The sequence below is a fragment of the Mesoplodon bidens genome (assembly GCF_964165515.1).
Source record: "Mesoplodon bidens genome assembly, chromosome: 5".
Taxonomy (NCBI): domain Eukaryota; kingdom Metazoa; phylum Chordata; class Mammalia; order Artiodactyla; family Ziphiidae; genus Mesoplodon; species Mesoplodon bidens.
In genome coordinates this window covers 113,094,301-113,114,309 of record NC_138161.1, presented here as the reverse complement: position 1 = coordinate 113,114,309, position 20,009 = coordinate 113,094,301, and the positions used below count along the sequence as shown (strand labels likewise).

The window sequence follows — 20,009 nt, the reverse complement described above, 5'->3', positions numbered from 1 at the left end:
AAATATACAGAAAGACGGGTGATTCTGTACATGCTTTTTTTTTAACCTAATGGTATGTCAAGATGAAGGTCTGGAGTCATTGACAAGCATGTACATTCTGTGTGTGAATTTCTATCTCCCCAGAGAGAGGAGGAACCTTTCAAGGCAAAGAGTGGTTTTTGCTCCATTACATCAGCTCCTACATCCCTTCCAATACTAACGCTGGATAGAAGAAATAGAAACAGTATGCCAAGGACTGGGGACCTTCAAGGCTGTATGTACAGGACTCTGTGTGTGTGTGTGTGTGTGTGTGTGTGTGTCTGTGCATGTGTACACAAAGATGCACACACACAAAGGCCTTGTGCTTAACGCCCACTTCAAAGACAGGCTGGTTCTGTGACAAGTTTCTTGGACCTGAGCCCTGAATGCCTTACACTTCTACCCTCGGTCTGTGCCTAACTGGATGGGTGGGGTCCTACCAGAGGGCCTCTTACCTCTAAAGATCCGCCTCTGAGACCCCAAGAGCTGGCAGACCTCAGCAGAGGCCCTGCAGGAGTTGACACATTTCTGCATCCCATCGGCCAGGTCAAACAGCGTCACGTTGGAGGCCAGGGAAAAGGTGGTTTGCAGTGACATCACCACCGCACTGGGCTCCCTACAGGCAAAATATGTAGGTTTTAATTGTCCTAAAATGACATGTGGGCCGCAGGGCTTTTGGAAATTGAGTGTCCTCCCCATTCTCCAGTGAGGGCCTGGGAGAGTATGAAGTTCCAGTGACCTTGGCCCTGGATCACCCTATGGCCCAATCAAAACAAGGCCCAGTTTTGTTGCCATCACCCATGTTAGAACACCCTCCCCTTTCTATAGACTGGTTCACAAACTAATATAATCCTGTTACTTACCTAGAAGCATGGGCTGTGGATCGGGTATAACCAGGTAATGTTGAAAAACACACATTTAACTGAAAGGAAGAACAGGTTTATCGTTAACTGTGAGTCAGACAAAAAAGCCTTAAACCTAGAACGAATTTTCAGGATCAAATAGGCGTTTTCCAGCCATCAGGTTGTCAGCAGGCGGCCTTACGCAGGAGTGGTGTCATTTTTGTTCCTTTCTTAAATGCCTTTCTGCTCTTATTCTGTTGTTCCATGAGTACAAAGGGAGAGAGGCAGATAGTAAATCAGTGGGGAAAATCTTGGCAGGAAATGATGTTCAGAACAGCACCCTTGGATGCAAAACATCTTCAAAGGAGCAGATCTCTTCTAAGACCCAGGGTTTCAAAAACCTCAGAGGCAACTGTTTATTTGGACTTTGCATAGTGAACAAGCCTCACTGAAAAGGCTGGGTTCCTTTCAGCTACCCCAGGTCTGGCAGGCCTGACACAGACACCCCCCTCATAATCTACAATGAGTTGACCTAACTCACAGATAGGTCCTCTTCAATAAGGTTCTCCATAGGAAATTACATTACATGGGTCAAGAGCCCTTTTGTTGAGAGCAAATTAAGAGCGACTCTCCCTGTGTTTGCCTTGTGCTCTCAGAAAGAGCAGAGCCCTGTGGGGCATGTGAAGTACCATGCCTGCTTCTCCACTCCCCGCCCCCCACCACCACAGTAGGGGCTGGGGATTCCTTTTATGCAGCAGAGGGTCTCAATACCTTGACCAATGCAACCCACCTGTCTTCAAAGCCTGTGTGTCAGACACATCTCACCCTTCACAAGATGGATTCAAACACGGGATGCTATCAAACCCTTTTTTGGCTTTGCATGACATTGCTTTATATTATTATATTATTATTATTATTACTTAAACTTTTTTTCCCAGGAAAAAACAGAAATAGCACATTTCAGAACAGAACGGCACCTTGGGAAAGACTACTTGAGTCATAGCCTAAATCTTCTCTAGTCAAACCTTCACTATATCTTGGGGGTGGGGATGTCACATTACTAATAAATTATATGTTGATACTGGGTAAAAATTAGCAAACCAGATAAGTCACTGAGCACCGTGTAATGGGAAGGACTGTACCTCTGCATGAGTTTCTCAGCCCCTGTACTACCTTCGAAGGAAATATTGACCTGCAACCGAACTAAGAGGCAGCTGCGGTGCAGTGCCAAGAACACCAGGTATAGGGTTAGTAGACGTAGAACCCTGTCATATAGTAAAGGATTTGACGTTACGCAAAGAGAGGTCTGGCCCTTGACTCCTGGGAGGTAATTTCTAAGCCTTTGGAATGTCCTGCCTTTGTTTACCTGGAGACCCTGGGCTGCTCCAGATAATCTAAGAGTGTGATTTATGGTGGGGTTTGGGGTTACAAAGGATAACCCAAAGGGTTACCTCTCCAGAGGGGCTGGAGACTGAGGTCAGCCATATGTGCAGTTGACTATCTGTGTTTTGGCTCTAGACACCAAGGCTCGGGTGAGTCTCCCTGGTTGGTGATACTCTATGAATGTTGTACACATCATTGCTGAGAGGAGTTAACCCTGTCCATGACCCCATGGGGAGACGACGACTGGAAGCACTGAATTTGAATCCCTCCTGGACTCTGCCCCATGCATCTCTTCCCTTAGCTGACTGTAACCTGGATCTTTTCACTGTAATAAACCGTAACCACAAGTATAACAGCTTTCAGTGAGATCTGTGAGTCCTTCTAGTGCATTATCAAAACTGGGGGTTTCTTGGGGACCCCCAAACTCACAATTGGTGTCAGAAGTGAGAGTGGTCTCTAACTTTGCACCTGCTCTGTGTAAGCTCAGGCAATGTCACTAACTTCCAGAGCCTGCCAGTTTTCCCTCTGTAAAAGTGTTGGCAATACCTCTTATAGGAGTGACGCATCTGGTAAAGTGCCTGTCACAGAGTAGATGCTCAGTAGATACAGAAATGGAATTGGAATGTACATTTTACACAAATAAAACCCATGGTCCCATAAAATCCTATAGGTTTTGGCTAATATACTCTTACCCATAAAGAACAAGTAAAATTAAAATCAGAAATCAATCTCTAAAACTTATTTTAATGGCAAATTTCAATTTTCTGAGCACCAAATCTTAGACTACGGTAGCAGCTGAGAGGCAAAATTTACTATCTGAGCTTCATCTCTATCTCTTCTTCTTTCCTCTCCATTTTTCTTTTTTTTCTTTCTTGTCTTTTTCCTGACAAAAAGCAGGCAAGGAGGGAAAGAAGAAGAATCAAAGGCCCCTAGATAATCTACTCAGTGAATTCTCAACCCCGGATAATAGGATTAACTGTTCCACCTTTGGCATTCCCTTGAGAAAAAAGCATCATTCTCTCCAGGTTCCAAAACACAGACAGGAAAATCACACAGCATGTCAACAGCAGATGGGACAGTAGGATTTTCTGGGTCTTTCCGCTTCACCAACAGCTCTTATCGGTGCATGTCACCAAAATGTCTGTAACTATGAGTCTGAACATGGAAAAGAAATGCCAAGGCACCGAAAAAGCCTGCATGGGAAGACACATTAGAAGAAATGCTTCTACAGGCATCACTGGTTCTCAACACCTCCCATCTATTTCCGAGAGGCCTTTAATTTTACCCTAAAGTTCACCTTCCAAGTATAAAAGAAATGAACAGCCCAGGAAATACAGCTGATCCCCAGGATGTTCCCGATTCTGAATAAAATCTGTTCTAGAAAACAAAGGACTAGCAGGAAGATGCCTTTCGGGAAACCTACCGTTTTGGTGATCTCATTTTCAACTTCACGGAGGTCTGAATGTTTTTCCACGGTGGTATTAAGAAATATTTTCTTCAATTTAAACTCTGTCACGAAGGTTCTAACTGAAAATGAAAACATAACCTGTTAGACCTCACAAGGTTCACCTACGCATGGCTGAGTCTCTGTAAATCTCAAGGCACCCAACTTTCTTCCACCTCCCAGGATGCTCTCTGTGCATTTCTTTCTCCTGGAGGGTGGAGACCACTCCTCCCTCTTCGGGGCTCCTCTAGCAATGGGAGCACCTACAGAGCTGAGCTGAAGACTCAGTTTGAGCAGACCTTTGGGTGAGAGGCTCCAAAGAGCCTTTTGCATATGTGTGAGGGCTCTGAATGAGCTTTCCTCATCTCTCCAGTGGGCTCCCACATCTTAGATGCTCAGTGAAGCTGTAACAGAGAAGAGAGATGAGCTGGTCTAAAGAACACACTTCCAGGAAGGCGGGGGGAGACGTGGGGTTGGAAAGACAAACGCTCGTGGGCCCCTATAAAGCTTCGGATGGAGGAAAGCTCTTTCTCTCTAGGTCTTTTACCAAGTTAGTCAGCCCTCCACTTCAAGGGCGTGCTCTAGTTTCCTCTTCTCATGAGAGTCACCTCCATCCATTCCCCATTGCTCTTGCTCAGAGGAAATGCCTGTTCTATCATTGATAAAAGAGGCTTCCAGAAGCCAGGTTACTTCCCAAGATCATCCAGCTCCCAAGGGCCAAAATTAACATTTAACGTCATGTGTGTCCATCTTCCAAGTTCTTCTTTCCCCCTAAACCTCCAGCCCCCTGAGGAATCTCATAGTCTAAGGACAACCAAGTGGCTACAGAGAAAGGTGTCAAACATCTGTAGCAGGACTCCACTCAGGGGGCTGCCAGACTCCACGACTACAAGCCATACAATGAAAACAACCCATATTCAAGATACTGTTGGGTTCAGACATGAAAGAAAATAGCCCCATTTTCAAGGCCCATTTCACTCATAAAATAAAATTCTAGTTAACATCAATTTGTGCTGATTGGGCCCGAGGGTGATAGAACTTACAAATGGGCAGGCAATCAAAAATTAGGACAGGGCTTCCCTGGTGGCGCAGTGGTTGAGAGTCCGCCTGCCGATGTAGGGGACACCGGTTCGTGCCCCGGTCCGGGAAGATCCCACATGGGCCCGTAAGCCATGGCCACTGAGCCTGCGTGTCCGGAGCCTGCGCTCCGCAATGGGAGAGGCCACAACAGTGAGAGGCCCGTGTACCACAAAAATAAAAAAATAAAAAATAAAAATAAATTAGGACAGCCTGCTTTATATCTGGCTCTTATCTTCCTTTAGATTAAATTCTTATCTTTCCCTCTGGACAAGAAAAAAATATAAATAAATCCAAACACAGAAACACATGAAGCTGCTCTTTCATAGAAAGCTTGCCTGCTGAATTAAGAAAAAGGCCCACAAATGAGCCAGGGAAAACATTTAACATCTTATACTTACTGTCTAAAGCCCTTAATCCTTATTTAACATCTTTTTTGCTTGTTCTACAGTTCAGTGAAGCCAGCTGCTTAGGACTCTTTCTGAGAAGCAGAGAGCTCTTTGAAAACATTCCTGGCCAAATGAGAGAGCTTCAGCATGCTCTAATTTGCATATTCCTCGGATGTTTATGAACAATGAAGCTAAATGACTTGAAAAGGGAAAGATGATTGTTAACACAATAAGTGGCTCTCCTCCTGATGCATGGTGACTGTGGGACCCTCCACATACAGGCTTCCAGAACAGTCACCCTACCCCTTCGTCCTCCCATCTCACAGGTCTAAGTCTGTGCCCAGACTCTGTGCAGAAACATACATATGGTAGCCATCAGGTATACAGATCTCTTGTGAACCAGGACAGTAAATGTGGCCTCTGCATCTGTGTGAATACGAATAAGGCACCGCAGTGTCCCCCCAGCCCTGCCCTCTCCCAGACACATTCCCATCTTCACGCTGCGGTTACATCATCTGGCTTTAGGGCAATTTTTTTTTTCCCCGCGGTACGCGGGCCTCTCACTGCTGTGGCCTCTCCCGTTGCGGAGCACAGGCTCCGGATGCGCAGGCTCAGCGGCCGTGGCTCACGGGCCCAGCCGCTCCGCGGCATGTGGGATCTTCCCGGACCGGGGCACGAACCCGTGTCCCCTGCGTCGGCAGGCGGACTCTCAACCACTGCGCCACCAGGGAAGCCCTAGGGCAATTTTTAACTGTTGATTTACACAGGTTATCTAAATGATTTTTTAAAGATCCAAAATTATTGCTTTATATTCAAAGTAGTTTATCATTTTCATTGCTTTCAGCTCTGGTCCAAGAGATTAGAAGACTAATGTCAAAAGATACCTCCCATCTGGAGACCCCTACCATTTTCCAAGCTTGCTCAAATATATTATTTATTTGATCTTCATAAGAACCCTGAGTGGGAAGCAGAGCAGGTGGTAAACTGATTCTGCAGATGAGGAAAGTGATGCTCAGGGGTCAGTGTGCTGTAGGTGCTGGACATGGAGCTGGAAGCCTGGCATTTGAGTCCCTGGCAAGTGTACTTTCCATACTGTTTCAAAATAAAATCATTTCCATCATCTCCATTCTTAAACTGAAAACTCCTTGCTGAATTCTTACAGGGTGTAGCTAAATGGAATAGGTGACCCAACTGCAAATAATCTATTAGAATACGAGGACTTCTCGACTTTGACTGATGTCTATATGCCCAGATTTTTCTTCCTTAAAAATAACGCTTTGACTTGATCCTTGTATTTTAAACAATTTTCTAAATTCTACCATTATTTTAGTAGGGTACCAACTACTGAAATACATTTTTAGCCCCAAAATGGAGCTGCACCTGCCTGGGGTGCCACGTCAGCAAGTCAAACTTTAGAGTTCCTGTAAACGCTCCCCTTGACCAGTAATGCAGCATATCAGTCAGCCAATCCCCAGGAGCGAGGCCAACTCTGGGCTCTATACTTATTTCCTTGTTCCTTGATCTTTCTAAATAAGGTCAGATATGCAAGCCCAGCTAACCATGCCCTGTGTCCGCGTTGCTGCTTCTACGCGCTATAAAACTCACTCTTGCCCAAAGTGGCTCAGAAAGAGTCTTCCTTCCACTGCTTGTGAGAGAGACCCTGTACTTCCCCAGTCCATGGTCTGCTTTCCCTTGAGTAAAGGATATCAAACTCATTACCAAATTGTTTTAGTTTTGTCATTTGACACCACCTTCTTAAAAACTCTGATTATTCCCCTCAGCCTATGGGCAATGCAAGTCATGCAAAGAACACTTTCAAAGGACACAGACATTTGCTCTCTCAAAAACACATTTACTGAGCACTTTCTCTGTGTTGAGTATGACACTGGGCAATATAAGATGATTCCAAGTTGAGTCACTGTACCCACCAGCTCCCTATCCAGCTTAGATAACTCTATCTTCCTCACTTGTAATTTCTTCAAGTTCTTCATTGACCTCGGCACTCTAACACAGATTACACAGCCTGTGTGCAAGAAAGCTCCCAGAACCAACACAGCACTGTGTGATGGAAGGACTGTGGGCTACAAACCTGGTGTCTCATTAAGCGGTTGTACAAGCTGGGCCACTTAGTACTTTGTCAGGGCCTTAGTTTTCATTTGGGTTGTTTGCTTTTTAACCTGTAAAATGGAGATTATATCTAAAACGAACCAGCTTCATAAAATATTAAATTTGGGATCAAAATGTGACAAATTGTATGATACAATTATGGCAGTAGCTTTGTAAAAACTATATCTTGTCTGTGGACAGGAACATGAAGATCTTTTTTTTTTTGAATTAATTAATTAATTTATTTATTTATTTTTGGCTGAGTTGGGTGTTCGTTGCCGTGCGCTGGCTTCTCATTGCGGTGGCTTCTCTTGTTGCAGAGCACGGGCTCTAGGCAAGCGGGCTTCAGTAGTTGTGGCTTGTGGGCTCTAGAGCGCAGGCTAAGTAGTTGTGGCACACAGGCTTAGTTGCTCCGTGGCCTGTGGCATCTTCCTGGCCCAGGGCTCGAACCCCTGTCCCCTGCACTGGCAGGTGGATTCTTAACCACTGCGCCACCAGGGAAGCCCATGAAGATCGTTTTTAAAAACGGAAAGAATGTGTGAATGTGGTAGGATAATTAGGGTTTTATTCTCTTTTTTCTCTCCCTAAATTTTTTTTTTTAACTCTTTGGTTAGAATATTGTTTTGAGTTTTTTTTCCCCCTAACCATAGGGTGGAATGGTTAAGCAAATAGTGTTATGCAGAAATGATGGCATATTTATGCAGTCATTACAAAGTTTGTATAATAGTTTTAATAACATGGAAAAATGTTTAAGGTATAAAGTTTGTACAAATACCATATGACTTCAACTATATCAAAATATAATACACACTAAAAAAGACTGCAAATAAGGTGCTACATCTCTGAGTGGGGGAATAATAGGCAGTGTCTTCCGCTCCCTTCTATATTCCTTAAAATTATGCCTTGGGCAAATATTGATTTTGATTAGGGAGAAAAACAATAAATGTTATTTTGCAAAATACATTGTGGTGCAGAGAAAATTCCAAGATAGATAAACTCTCTTACCCAAATTGCATATCCCTTTTTCCAGCTGGTACCCCACTGGGCATCTGCAGGTGAAGGATCCCTGAGTATTGTTGCACATGGCCAGGGGTGGGCAGGGGTTTGAGAGGCATTCATTCACATCTGCAGAGAAGGGAACACAAGGTCACAGTGAATCTGCAGCAGGCAGCACAATCATAATCCAGTACAGGGGGCACTTCTAAGGGCCAAATGGCACTGGGTGTGATGGGGCCTGGAAACGAGTAGACACTACCCTTGTTCTCAAGGCGCTACCAGTCTACTGAGGGTGGGGGCAGCCATGAGTACAACTAACTATAAATATAAGGCAGGATTTGAAAGTAAAGAGAAAGTACTGATTTTGATGGAAGGGAGAATTAAGGGCTATTTCAAATAACATCTGGACTAAGACTGGAAGAATTTTAATCAGCAGATGTGGGTAGGGGGATTCTAGGCCGGGGCACCAGCACAGTGAAGGTCAGGGGCTTTCAGGGAGTGGTGGGTGGCCCAGTGTGGCAGGGATGTAGGGAGCCCGCATAAGGGAGCCAGGTCGTGGAGGCTCGTCAATGTCATTGTCCCACGTTGCTCTGCAGACAACTCGTAAGCATGCTAATTCTCAGGTAAGCAGGGTATGCATTTTAAAGTCTTACTCCCCTACACTTTGGAGGAAAAGGGAGTTTACTGCCTCTCTCAGTGTGATACTGTACTGCAGGCCACTGCAGATGGCTTCTCCTCTTACCCACGTTGCAGTCATCTCCTTGCCAGGAAGGTGAGCACACACACTGGTACCCACGGCTGGTGGGGTCCACGACGCATTTCCCATCATGAAGACAAGGGTTAGTGGCACAGCTGTTAACTGAAAACACATTTCAGATATAAAGCAGTTAATCACACAGGAAAGGTAAGGGCAGTGCTAGGTAAATATTTAATTCTCCCAGCTAATATTTGATTCTTGCTTATTTCTGTGTACTTGCCCCGAAAGGCCACACTATGAAAGAGAATGGGTTCCCAGAGGTGCAGAAGAGATGTATTGGGACTGGATGCTGGCACTAGCTGTGTACATACACACGTGTTAGACAGTTGGATCCCTAAATGCAGGAGCTGGTTCCAATCCAAATACTGCTTACAAGTCCCTCGGCTCGGGAATGACGATTACATTGCCTTGGGATACTTAACAAATTCGACTTGAATCAATGCCAATTTAAAACACACGTTAAGGAGAAAATGATGCCTGATCAACCATCCTCTGTGCTCCAAGTTTTCTCTTTTCTAAAGGTCTCACACTGTAACCGGGCCTCCACACAACGTGCAGTCCTTCAGAACAATGCCTGCAGGTAAGCACTACGACACCCTCTCTTTACGCGGTGTGACCATGAGCCTGTCTAATTCATCCAGGCCCTGGCGATGCACAAGCTCCACTGAACTCTTGGACTCCCAGCTCCCAGGTGCAGTGGCCACACTCTCTGTTTGGGTCTGTATAACTGGCCTTGTCATGCTACAGTTATACAATAACTGCCTGATAAAGGTTTCTGACGCACAGTTAGAAAAGCCAAAACTCATAACAGAAGGAGAAAAATCATCTCCAAGGAGAAAAGTCAGTGGTAGAATGAGAAAGAGAAGGCAGAAGTCAAGAGTTCTTACTCCAGAATAACCCTGAAGACAAATGGGCTAAACCCGAAGATGGTGTCCCGGCTCCTCACTGCTACTTCATATCTACCTAAGATCACCTGCATGAGCATAACACCTATATGTACAAACACTGCACCCATGGACTCTGTCACAAAAGACATAGCAACAGCCAGTGACAATGTTCCTCATACTCACCTATAGTTATCACTGCAATGGCTATAATTGGCTTTAAGGGACACTTGTGAATTATGCTCTACCTGGTATTGGAATATATTTGGCATCTGGAAATGAAGCCTGGAGTCCTGAAGCAGAGATCCCAAACTTGCCAGAAGAAGGAGCCAGCTTCCATTCCCCAGCAAGGCTCGGACCACTGGCACCGAGCCCGTGGGGGCACCGATGCATCAGGGCTCTGCGGGGCTGCGTGGGGTCCATGGCCCTCCAGCCACGAGCTGGATGATGGCTGCCTGGTTGGAACTCGGCTTCTAACTCCCTTCCCTTCTTCCCTCCTCCCTTCAGTCCGCATTTCACCCCTTCACCAACTGCAGTTTTCCTTTCCTGAGTCTGGACAAGCTAAATATCCAGCAAATTTTGACCCTGACATCAAAGAAGGTATCATCCTACTTCCTTCTACCTTTCCTTAAGTGATAAAGAATCATGTGGATGGCTTTATTCCCCTTGTCCCAGCAACTTCAACATGGATATAAAGATATATAACCTCAGTGCAATGTCACACAGTCACTATGGGAAAGGTTAGTTCATCATCCTCTCACCGAACACATCTCTCCACCCACATTTATCCACTGACATCATAATCTTAGGGAGACAAAGGAGCCTGGGCTCCCCTGGATCAAGAGAAGTTTCCCCAGTGACTGGGGGGCTGGCTGACTAACTCAGAAGCTCGTGGCTCTGATCTGGGAGCAGGCACCTGCTCACCCTGTGTCTCAGACAGGCCACCTAAAGCTTCTTGACTCCAGTTTTCCACCCTTCAATCCTGCTTCACTACCCCACTCTGGCTTTGCTACAGTTAAAGGCATGCTTGAAAAGCTCTTGCAATTACGGGGCATTACAAGTTACAATGGCGCTGCTACTGATGTCACACATGGCCAGCGGCATCCTCTGCTCTTTCTCCAGGAAGAATTCTGAAACTCAGGGGTGAGAAGACTGTCACCGTGACATTCTTTTCTGATTTAAGTGCTCCAACAGAAAGCGTTTGAGATCACAAAGCAGACACTGTCCTATGGTGGATACCAGCCACCCTGAGCCCCGTTCAGCCTCAGTGTGCTTGTGCGACTGTGTCCTACCTGAGGCTGGAGATGACGGTGCTGTGGACGACTGGGTGCTGCTCTGAGCAGTGAAGGTGGTCGATGTAGATGTCAACACCTTAGCTGTAGAAACAGGTGTGCTTTGGGGGGAAGGAGATGTTCTGAGGAAATGTGAAACCAGGCTGTGCTCTTCTGTAGGGGCAAGCCCCGTGGTCCATTCTTTTGCTGATGTGGCCGCACTGGTCAGGGCGATCGATCCGGTGGCGGCATCTCTATTCACTGGGCTCCTTTCTGTGGTGACGGCACCTTCTGTTGAGATGCGTACCACTAGGATTTCAGGACTGGTTGGCGGGAGCTGTTTTCCGGCCACTGTCTGTACTGTTGTAGGACCACCCGTCAGAGATGCTGTGCTTGATGGGGGTTGGGGGCTGGGCACGGGGGGATGAGAGGTCTGGAGGGTGGTAGCTACCAAAGCTGGAGACGTCTGGGCTAAGCTGGTGCTTGTGGCTGGAAGGGTTTGCTCAGTGGAGGACTCCGTTAAGGCCAGGGACAAAGGGATCCCCAGGGGAGACCTCACTGTTACAGTTTCCGTGACCTCCACGGGCAGAGTCTCCAGGCTCTGTGGCTTTGATTCCGTAACGAGCTTCCCAAGGTGTGGGCTGCTCTGGTTCTTAGGATCTGCTGTTTGACTGCTGGGGAGCATTGCCACGGATGATGCCATTATCGACGTCCAGGCTGAAGTCACAGGAGTGTCCCTTGCCTTGGGCAGGACCAGGGTAGAAGATGAAGGTGGGAGGATCGTCTGTGAGACAGACGGCGAGACAGGGGCAGATGCTGTCAGGGATACTAGTGAGGGTGGTGGCGAGGAAGACAAAGGTGTGGGCACATCAGGGGCGGACTGCACTGGGTGAGTGGAGGCCCTGGTCGATGGCAAAGTTGATGAGAACCGGTAGGACTGTGACACTGAGGGCTGGGGAAAGGGGGGCCCTGACGAAGAAGACAATGACGTATCGCCAACTGATTCAGCATCGGTGTCCAGAAGAACCAGAGTGGTCAGCATATTAACGGCGGGTGTGCGGGATGGAGGGCTGGCCGTGCGCAGAACCAGTGCCTCGGTGGAAGATTGAGCGTATTCCCCATCGTGGGATGAGACGTTGCTTCTCTCTGCCTGAGCCTGAGAAGAGGAAGAAGAGTCTGACTGCAAAGAGCTTGAGATCTTAACAGAAGAGGTGGAACTCTCCCTTACGTCCAAGGATGAACTGTGGTCTGCAATGGACAGCAGTGCCCGTTCCCCTTTGGTGAAAGGAGCTGAAACGTAGGTGTGGTCTGTGTAGTCACTGGACGTCCCGTGTTCAGGGTGTGTGCCACTCACTGCATCGTAGCTCATTCCAGTGACTGCAAAGGGAAAAACCAAAGTTAGGTCAACTAAACAGACATCTGTGAACCTGCACTATGAGACAGATGTTCAGTGTCCCACCCATGAACGCCTGGGGGGTGACACACTTTCTCTGGATAGAGACAGTACGGGGAAGCAGGCAGGGTTTGAGTCTGCAGTGAGCGGACCTGCCCTCCTGTGAGGAGCACAGCGGCAGCAGGGGAAATGGTAATAAAAGAGAAGCGGGGCCGGGGGCTGAAGAATAGGGAGCAGGTCCAAATTCCTTCCACAGGCCTTTTTTGATGAAAGCAAACTAGTATCTGAAAAGCTCTTAAGACCCCAAATAGAACAATTGTTATGCCTAAATGGAAAAAGGAAAACCCTCCCAACTTTCCATTCTGTACAATGAGATATTTCTTTCCCAGGAGACTGGCCTAAGCCACAACATGGCCAGGTTTCTTTATTGCAAGCATCCTGCCAGACAGCACCGCAAATGCCTGGGGCAAGTGTTGGGGAGGTGGGGGAACCCCGGAAAATCCTCTTCACAGGGAGCCGGTAAGGCACTTTCTGGGTTGACAGCGAACTCGATCACTCTAGGATCACAAGCAAACTGACACATGAGCCGAGGGAACGCGGCAAGAGATCCTGTCCATCACCTCCGTCACCTCCCAGCACTCGCGAGGCTGCCAGTGAACCCGAGACCGCTTGGGCATCCCAGGTCGCCGTCACGTTCCCCCGCTGCGTGGGGCGCTCCGCGTCTCTGGGCGTCGCCGCCGAGCGCCGCACATCCCCAGGAGTCGTGCTGCCATTGGTGAGAGATCGCAGCGTGCGCTCTCCGATTCCAGTGAAAGTAGCCCAGGTGTGCGGGCTGTGAGCACGGGCTCCGGGCGCCCCCTCCTCCACTTCGGAACTGACGGCCAGCTCAGGACTGTCTTCGGTGGCTGCGAGAGGGCCAAAAAGGGGAGGGCCGGTCACTCCGGGCGTAGAGCTGGGCTGTGTCAGCCAGACGCTTCCCTACGCTTTCTCAGTGTTTTTATTTGAAACTGACAAGGTGAAAACCCAAAATGTGTGCTGTTCTTGCAAAGGCACCAGTGAATGAAACCTCAGGAAGCAGTGCAGGGGTCAGCGTTGCTGTTCAGGTGGCTTGGATTTATGTGAAGGTTTATTACTTAGTGAACAGGATTGATACGGTATTTCTGCTCGGTGATACATAATAAATAGTGTTTATGTCAGGGAAATTGGTGGTGGCTGCGGGAGAGGTGAACAGTGGGCAAAAGACTAACAACCCTGCTGGGGTTTTAGACCTGACAAGGCCTGGGAGGGAGGCCAGTATCACCTGGAAGGCTTTTACCTCCTGGTAGGACAAGCGATACATGACTGACACAACAACATTAATCATTAGAGAAATGCAAATCAAAACTACAATGAGATATCATCTCACACCAGTCAGAATGGCCATCATCAAAAAATCTAGAAACAATAAATGCTGGAGAGGGTGTGGAGAAAAGGGAACCCTCTTGCACTGCTGGTGGGAATGTGAATTGGTACAGCCACTATGGACAACAGTATGGAGGTTCCTTAAAAAACTACAAATAGAACTACCATATGACCCAGCAATCCCACTACTAGGCATATACCCTGAGAAAACCATAATTCAAAAAGAGTCATGTACCAAAATGTTCATTGCAGCTCTATTTACAATAGCCAACCTAAGTGTCCATCATCAGATGAATGGATAAAGAAGATGTGGCACATATATACAATGGAATATTACTCAGCCATAGAAAGAAACGAAATTGAACTATTTGTAATGAGGTGGATAGACCTAGTCTGTCATACAGAGTGAAGTAAGTCAGAAAGAGAAAGACAAATACCATATGCTAACACATATATATGGAATTTAAGAAAAAGAAAATGTTATGAAGAACCTAGGGGTGAGACAGGAATAAAGACACAGACCTACTAGAGAATGGACTTGAGGATATGGGGAGGGTGAAGGGTAAGCTGTGACAAAGCGAGAAGAGTGGCATGGACATATATACACTACCAAACGTAAAACAGATAGCTAGTGGGAAGCAGCCGCATAGCACAGGGAGATCAGCTCGGTGCTTTGTGACCACCTAGCGGGGTGGGATAGGGAGGGTGGGAGGGAGCGAGACGCAAGAGGGAAGAGATATGGGAACATATGTATATGTATAACTGATTCACTTTGTTATAAAGCAGAAACTAACACACCATTGTAAAGCAATTATACTCCAATAAAGATGTAAAAAAAAGGCCTGTTGTTCTATACTGTCTGTCATTCTATAGTGTAGTTCTTCACCTTAGCACATCAGTGAGAAATAGCATTGTGGTCAGAGGTTACGGGGTAGGCTTGTTTTTTTTTTTTTTTTTTTTTTAATGTATATGTTTTATTTCCTTGGTAGGGATGGAACAGGGACAGGTGACACATGAACAAGTACCCTTTTACTCCTTTCTTGGGTATATGTTTTATGCTATAAACTGAAAGAATCTTAGATTATTATATTATCAAATAAATCCTTCTTTTTAGAAATGATGGAAATGAGGTCCAATTCTTCTTGGCGTACATATCTGGATCTAATGAGACAAACAGGCTCTTTTCTGATTCTTATTCTTATTCCCAGATCAGTCTAGCCCTTGACGCCCCATGGACCTACCTTGGTGGAAAATGGATACAAAGCTGAGTGTAGGTTCTCTTCATGATAGGTTTGCATTAACTGACAGACAGGAATGGGGACAGGGACACACAGTGACCTGGGGCAGCACTGAGAAAGCCAGGACCCAGTCACGGATGTGATCTGACCCAGGCAGCAGGACTTAAGAGACCCATAGAAAGTCCACCAGGAGAGGCTGGAGAGTTGAGTGTACCCGAGCACAATCTCCCTGGCAAAGAGGACAGGGCTGGGACGGACAATGATGGTCGAGGCTCTGTTACACAAGACTTAGGCCAACAATGCTGTCAGGCTGACAGACTTAACACAGGGGAAAGTCATGCCCTGAAACAGAGGGGCTGCCTCTGAACCCAGAAAAAGGAATGAACCAAGAACTCTGAAAGCTAGACGGCAGAATCGGTCAGCTGTGGGCTCTTCAGAGGAAAAGGGAGAAAGCATTATGTTAACCCAGAGTGGGGTGGCTTCAGGAATGAGGCTGTTCCTTATCTGGTGCTTTAGAACCGAACCCCAAGGTCCACTCACACTGAGATCACATTTTCCACACCAATCAACTGTGCCCTGACTGCAGAGTGCAGGATACTGAAGAGATGGAAGAGGGAAAGGCTATGGGACATGAACTCCTGGTCTGGGATGGCAAAAATTCGGAGCGCCACAGGGGTAGGGTGGAAAGGATTCCTTGTGTTTAGGAGACAGATAGTGTGTTTTCCATTCACAGACATAAAAGAGCACAAATAGCCTCCACCCATACATATGGTATTCTTTACGATAAAGCGTAGCGTATGCTTTTCCACGTCACATCAGTAGTGACAAATGTTAATTTTCCTCATCAATTAGGGTACTCATGGGGGGAAAAGAGCTGCTATTATGAGTGGTGGAGGGGTAAGAATTTAAACCTATTATAAGCTTAAATGATAAGTTACTACATTTTTGCTTTAGTCAGCATACAATTACATTGATAAGGCTGTTGAGAATTGTTTTTAAATATTTTCCAAAAACAGTATTAAAAAGAAACATCAAAGGAAAAGTTTTCTCAAACTGATAGACTGGACTTCATCAAAATGAAAAAATTTGTGCTGCAGATGACAACATCAAGGAAGTGAAAAAACCCACAGAATGGGAGAAAATGTCTGCAAATCATCTCTCTGATAAAGGACGAGTATCCAGAATATATAAAGAACTCTTACAGTGCAATTAAAGAAAGGCAAATAACCCAATTTAAAAGCCGTCAAAAGATCTAAATAGACTTTTCCAAAGAAGATATACAAATGGTCAATGAGCACATGAAAAGATGCTCACCATCATTAGTCAGCTGGGAAAACTGCAAACCAACACCACTTGAGACACCACTTCACACCCACTAAGATGGCTAGAATCAAAAAAGCTGGACAATAACAAGTGGTGGTAAAGGTGTTAAGAAACTGGAACCCTCGTACTTTGCTGGTGGGAATATAAACAGTGCAGTCACTCTGGAAAACAGTTTGGCAGTTCCTCAAAGGTCAGAAATAGAGCTACCATATAACCTGGCAATTCCAAGAGCACACAAAAACTTGTACTTGAATGTTCACAACAGTACTATTCATAATAGCCAGAAGGTGGGAACAATCCACCCATCCAGTAATGGATAAAAGCATAAACAAAATGTGGCGCATCCATATGATGGAATAGTATTTGGCTATACAAAGGAACGAAGCACTGAGATGCTGCAATGTGGATGAACCTTGAAAACATGATGCTAAGTGAAAAATACAAAAGGCCACATACTGGATGATTCCATGTATAAGAAATGTCTAGAAGAGGCAAGTCCATAGAGACAAAAAGTAAATTAGTGGATGTCAGAGGCTGGGAATAGCAGAGAATGGGGAGAGACTGCTGATGAGCTCAGAGTTTTTTTGGGGTGATGAAAACGTTCTGGCATTAGATAGTTGTGATGGTTGCCCAACTTTGTGAATATACTGAAACCCACTGAACTGTACACTTTTAAGTGGGTGAATTGTATAGAATGTGAATTATATCTCAATAAAGCTGTTTAAAAGGCGGGGAAAGGAGAATTTCTCTCCATGAAAGCCCAGACCTGGGGTGAACAACCACTCACGAGAAGCTGATACTTTCACCTTCCAGAAGCTGTGTGATTGGGGCAGGCATGGGGGTATGGCGGGGGCGGGGGCGCTATATGGGGTGGAAGGACACGGCAGAGAAGTCCCCGAGCTGTGCGTGGGAGGGGCACATGGCCACAGCAGCATCTTGGAGATGGAACAGAAAAACTGGGGGATATACAGGGATATCGGTATCAACCAGCTAGAAGGATGGCCTGGGAATAATGAGGGGCCCACGGAGCTATTTCATTAATGCGGCAGATGATTGCAGCCCAGGCACCCCTCCACCGTCTGCGGGGTGCGGTTTCATGAACGGAGACTCACTGGAGCGCTCCCCGCGTGGTGCCCAGAAGCCCAGGCTTTCTGAGGAGGATGAAGACAACGACTCGGTGGCCGGTCCAGAATAGCTCCTCTCACCAGGCGTTGGGTCACTTCCTCGAGACTGTGGGGCGGAGGCTGAAAACCGGGTCAAAACCGAAGCGTTCACAACCTCAGGATGGGAAGTGGAGCTTCCGGTCGCATCCGCGAACGGCTCGCTGTCGGTCAAGAACAAGCGAGCGGTGCTCTCTCCACCTCTTGCCGGCGGGACTGACCGAGACACAGTCGCTGTCTGAGACACGGGGCTGCCACTCCCCGCACCAGAGCTGCTGGCGAGTTGGTGTCCTCTGGAGGCTGAAAGGTGTCAGAAAGAAAAGGCCATCACATGGATGCAAGAGAGATCCCTCCACAACCGAGACGCGAGTCTTCCCTAGGAGAAGGTGCCCTTTGCAAGGACCTTGTATAGTATTTACTATACGTGTAACCTGACGTGCATTTTCAGGTTCTAAATAATTATTTCAAAACTCTCCAGTAGGGCTTCCTTGGTGGCGCAGTGGTTAGGAGTCCGCCTGCCCATGCAGGAGACACGGGTTCGTGCCCCGGTCCGGGAAGATCCCACATGCCACGGAGCAGCTGGGCCCGTGAGCCATGGCCGCTGAGCCTGCACGTCCGGAGCCTGTGCTCCGCAACGGGAGAGGCCACAACAGTGAGAGGCCCGCGTACCGCAAAAAACAAAAACAAACAAAAAAACCAAAAAACCTCTTCAGTGTCAGTAAGAGATCAATACTAAAGATAAAAATTGGTGAAGACGGGAGCTTTTAAACAGTATGTGCAAAGCAGAGTAACTTATAGGCCTGAGTGTTTTATTCTCTTTCCCCCAAAACATGGGGTGGTATGAGCCAGTGAGTATGCTGTTACGTCCATCAAATACAATGTGCCCAAATACTGTGCTTAGAGCATTTTTCTAAGACAGTTCTATTATTAATAAAACTATTTTGGGGGACTTCCCTGGTGGTCCAGCAGTTAAGACTCCGTGCTCCCAGTGCAGGGGGCCTGGGTTCCATCCCTGGTCAGGGAACTAGATCCCGCATGCCGCAACTAAAAAGATCCCGCACACCACAACGAAGATCTCACATGCTGCAACTAAGACCCAGTGCAGCCAAATAAATAAATAGATTTATTTTTTTTAAAAAGATTATTCTAATTTTGAAGTATAGCAAACAAAAAATCAACTATAGGGGGTACACTAAAACCATGAATTTAGGGAGTATGTTTATATCTGCACATTTTCTTTGTAAAGATGACCTGTACAGAAGATAACTGATGCTAGCTTTAAAGAGCGGGCCAGCTCTCAGTTTGAAGATGATGCTGTAGAGTGACAAGATGCACCAGCAGTGGGACCTCAAGGCGGGGGTCTCAACTCTGTGGTGAGTGAGCTGAAGACCACACACTCACTACTTAAACCTGCTGAGCCTCAGTTTCCTCATCTACAAGAACGCAGGAGGAATGACGCCTGTCTGACTAATTTCACAACATTGTCATGAGGATGAAAATCCAAATGAGATAATGTGGTATACCAGATAAAGGAGATGGTATTATCCAAGAACACAGTGGTTTTTTTTTTTTTAAAGGTTGCAAATGGTCTTAAAGTGATTCCTTGAGAAAATGCAACAATTTAAAAAATGTCCATAATAAATCAAATAAAGATCGAAGACTTACTTGGGGAATCATTTTGCCAAAATTCCCCTGAGACCTTGGAGGACGTAAGGCCAACTCCATTTTCTGTGGATGGCTTAGTGAGTGCCCCATCCCCTGCGCTCCTGATTACTCCACTGTTTCTTCCCCACCCTGCCTCAGAGGGTGAAGAGTGGACTGATGCTGAAGTTGTGGTCATTTCAGAGTCCTCAGGGAAACGCTCTGGCTCATTTAGAGGTCCTGGACTGATGGCTAAAGACTGGAGCATCCTTGGGACACCGTCGGGGAACATGGTAGCAACATGGACACTCTTTGTCCCACTGACCGAGGGGCTGTGGACAGCAGTGGAGTCGTTTAAATCCTCCGTACTTCCAGAAGCTAAAATGGAAGAAAATATGCTTCAAGATTAGTTGGGGTGTATCTGGATACAAATGATGTTAATTACGTTTCGGTAGATGAATATAGATAAGGTGGATCTAATAGATAAACACACATAACACACTCATCCGCCCTCTCCTCACAGAGCTAAGTGGAGAAGCATGAGGTCCTTCACCGAGCACAATAAAAGCTTCAGATCAAGCTAAGAGGAAGACAGGAGAAAGCCTCTAGACATGATTTGCATTTGTCTTTATAGACGAAGCTAAAAACTTCTGCTCTTGAATCCCACTTTATTACTTACACAGGAC

General features: G+C 46.5%; 1 protein-coding gene across 3 annotated transcripts in view; it reads right to left on the bottom strand.

Annotated features, from left to right (window-relative positions):
• LOC308618126 (protein HEG homolog 1-like) overlaps nt 1–20,009 on the bottom strand; it is a 79,635-nt gene that overhangs the window by 27,201 nt on the left and 32,425 nt on the right. For 2 of the 3 annotated variants that reach the window (XM_081235568.1, XM_081235569.1), the window contains exons 4-12: nt 19,348–19,701; nt 17,635–17,982; nt 13,181–13,465; nt 11,189–12,544; nt 8,998–9,114; nt 8,265–8,384; nt 3,667–3,770; nt 882–940; nt 474–634 (exon numbers count right to left, since the gene is read on the bottom strand). In XM_081235568.1, coding sequence (XP_081091694.1) covers nt 474–634; nt 882–940; nt 3,667–3,770; nt 8,265–8,384; nt 8,998–9,114; nt 11,189–12,544; nt 13,181–13,465; nt 17,635–17,982; nt 19,348–19,701 — 2,904 coding nt within the window. The remainder of the gene's footprint in view (nt 1–473; nt 635–881; nt 941–3,666; nt 3,771–8,264; nt 8,385–8,997; nt 9,115–11,188; nt 12,545–13,180; nt 13,466–17,634; nt 17,983–19,347; nt 19,702–20,009) is intronic. The other variant, XM_081235570.1, reaches the window with a different exon arrangement.